The 2,500-nt window shown below is 38.2% G+C and overlaps 1 protein-coding gene across 4 annotated transcripts in view; it reads left to right on the top strand.

Moving 5' to 3' along the window:
- The window catches only part of LOC122969554 (dynamin-1-like), a 30,589-nt gene that overhangs the window by 12,733 nt on the left and 15,356 nt on the right, over positions 1-2,500 (top strand). For 3 of the 4 annotated variants that reach the window (XM_044335306.1, XM_044335338.1, XM_044335316.1), the window contains exons 11-14: positions 383-469; positions 1,805-1,875; positions 2,033-2,084; positions 2,230-2,238. In XM_044335306.1, coding sequence (XP_044191241.1) covers positions 383-469; positions 1,805-1,875; positions 2,033-2,084; positions 2,230-2,238 — 219 coding nt within the window. The remainder of the gene's footprint in view (positions 1-382; positions 470-1,804; positions 1,876-2,032; positions 2,085-2,229; positions 2,239-2,500) is intronic. The other variant, XM_044335327.1, reaches the window with a different exon arrangement.

Raw genomic sequence — 2,500 nt, 5'->3', positions numbered from 1 at the left:
TAAACTGTGCTAACAGAACACGTTTTCAACTCAGTGAAACGTTGTGGCAACAGTTGGACTCAGTGTGGAGGCGGGAGAGCAGCTGTCAATCACAGCTGTCAATCACAGCTGTCAATCAACGCCCACACAGCAGACATCAGGGCTACTATAAGTCTTAGAGGTCAATTATTAGAGGTCTGAATTTAGAGACTGAGACCAGAACGACTCGGTGGGAAGGATGACCGGCTGGCTAGCGGCCGCCGCCGGCACTAAGACATGAAGCTGCTGGTTGTTCTGAACCCACAAAGACTTGTTCAGAGTTTTGTTTTTATAGCACATTTACAGTCTGGTTCGGCTCTGACCTCTGACCTCTGACCTCTGACCTCTGACCTGCTGTCTGCAGCTGGCTCAGTATCCGTTGCTCCGAGAGGAGATGGAGAGAATCGTCACTCAGCACATCAGAGACCGAGAGAGTCGCACCAAAGATCAGGTCAGTTGGTCTCTTTTCATTTTTTAAAATTCTTATTATTATTTTACACACATATATACAATATACACACACACAATATATATACACACACTATATACACACACACAATATATATACACACACTATATACACACACACAATATATATACACACACTATATACACACACACAATATATATACACACAATATATATACACACACACAATATATATACACACACTATATATATACACACACAATATATATACACACACACAATATATATACACACACTATATATATACACACACAATATATATACACACACACAATATATATATACACACTATATATATACACACACTATATACACACACACAATATATATACACACACTATATATAAATGTACAATATATATACACACACAATATATATACACACACACACTATATATACACACACTATATACACACACACAATATATATACACACACTATATACACACACACACTATATATACACACACAATATATATACACACACAATATATATACACACACTATATACACACACACAATATATATACACACACTATATACACACACACACTATATATACACACACAATATATATATACACACAATATATATACACACACTATATACACACACACAATATATATACACACACACAATATATATACACACACTATATACACACACACACTATATATACACACACAATATATATACACACACAATATATATACACACACTATATACACACACACAATATATATATACACACAATATATATACACACACTATATACACACACACAATATATATACACACACAATATATATATACACACAATATATATACACACACTATATACACACACACAATATATATACACACACTATATATACACATACAGTATATATATATATGTGTGTATATAGTGTATTTACCTGGTGGGTCTTTCTTATGTCTCTGTCTCTCTACCTGTCTGTCTCTCTACCTGTCTGTCTCTCTACCTGTCTGTCTCTCTCTACCTGTCTGTCTCTCTACCTGTCTGTCTCTCTCTACCTGTCTGTCTCTCTACCTGTCTGTCTCTCTACCTGTCTGTCTCTCTCTACCTGTCTGTCTCTCTATCTGTCTGTCTCTCTACCTGTCTGTCTCTCTACCTGTCTGTCGCTCTGCCTGTCTGTCTCTCTACCTGTCTGTCTCTCTATCTGTCTGTCTCTCTCTACCTGTCTGTCTCTCTACCTGTCTGTCTCTCTACCTGTCTGTCTCTCTACCTGTCTGTCTCTCTCTACCTGTCTGTCTCTCTACCTGTCTGTGTGTGCAGGTGATGCTGCTGATTGACATTGAGTTGGCCTACATGAACACAAACCATGAAGACTTCATCGGCTTTGCAAAGTAAGAGTGAAATACATACATATATATTTATAAACATATATAAATACATATAAACCACACGTGTGTGTGTGTGTGTGTGTGTGTGTGTGTGTGTGTGTGTGTGTGTGTGTGTGTGTGTGTCTGTGTGTGTGTGTGTGTGTGTGTGTGTGTGTGTCAGTGCTCAACAGAAGAGCAGTCAGATGAGCAAGAAGAAAGCAGCAGGAAACCAGGTGAGTAACAGCAGGTAACCTGACGGTGGGGGGTGGGGGGGGGGGGGGGGGGGTGTGTTAAGAACTGAACCTTCACATTGTTCCCATGTTCTTCTCTCTCTGTCTCTCCATCCCTCTCTCTGCATCTGTTGCCATGGCAACACAGGACGAGATGGTGAGTGCTAATGCTTATTAACACGTTACTATGACAACATGACCATCACGCCTCCACATCATCACATGTTCTTGTTTTATACATTTTATTCATAAACACGTTTCCTTCTCAACAAATAAACTTCTCATGTTTAAGTTTATATATGTATATATATATATATGTGTGTTTGGTGTTTATTCCTCTACGAGTTTAGAGTTTTTGTGTTTGATTTTGAGCAGCTTTTCTCAAAAATAGTGATCTAGTTTATGTCTCTTTTTATGGT

The sequence above is a fragment of the Thunnus albacares genome, chromosome 2 (assembly GCF_914725855.1).
Source record: "Thunnus albacares chromosome 2, fThuAlb1.1, whole genome shotgun sequence".
In the NCBI taxonomy this organism is placed as follows: Eukaryota; Metazoa; Chordata; class Actinopteri; order Scombriformes; family Scombridae; genus Thunnus; species Thunnus albacares.
This window is presented reverse-complemented; position numbering and strand designations above follow the sequence as displayed.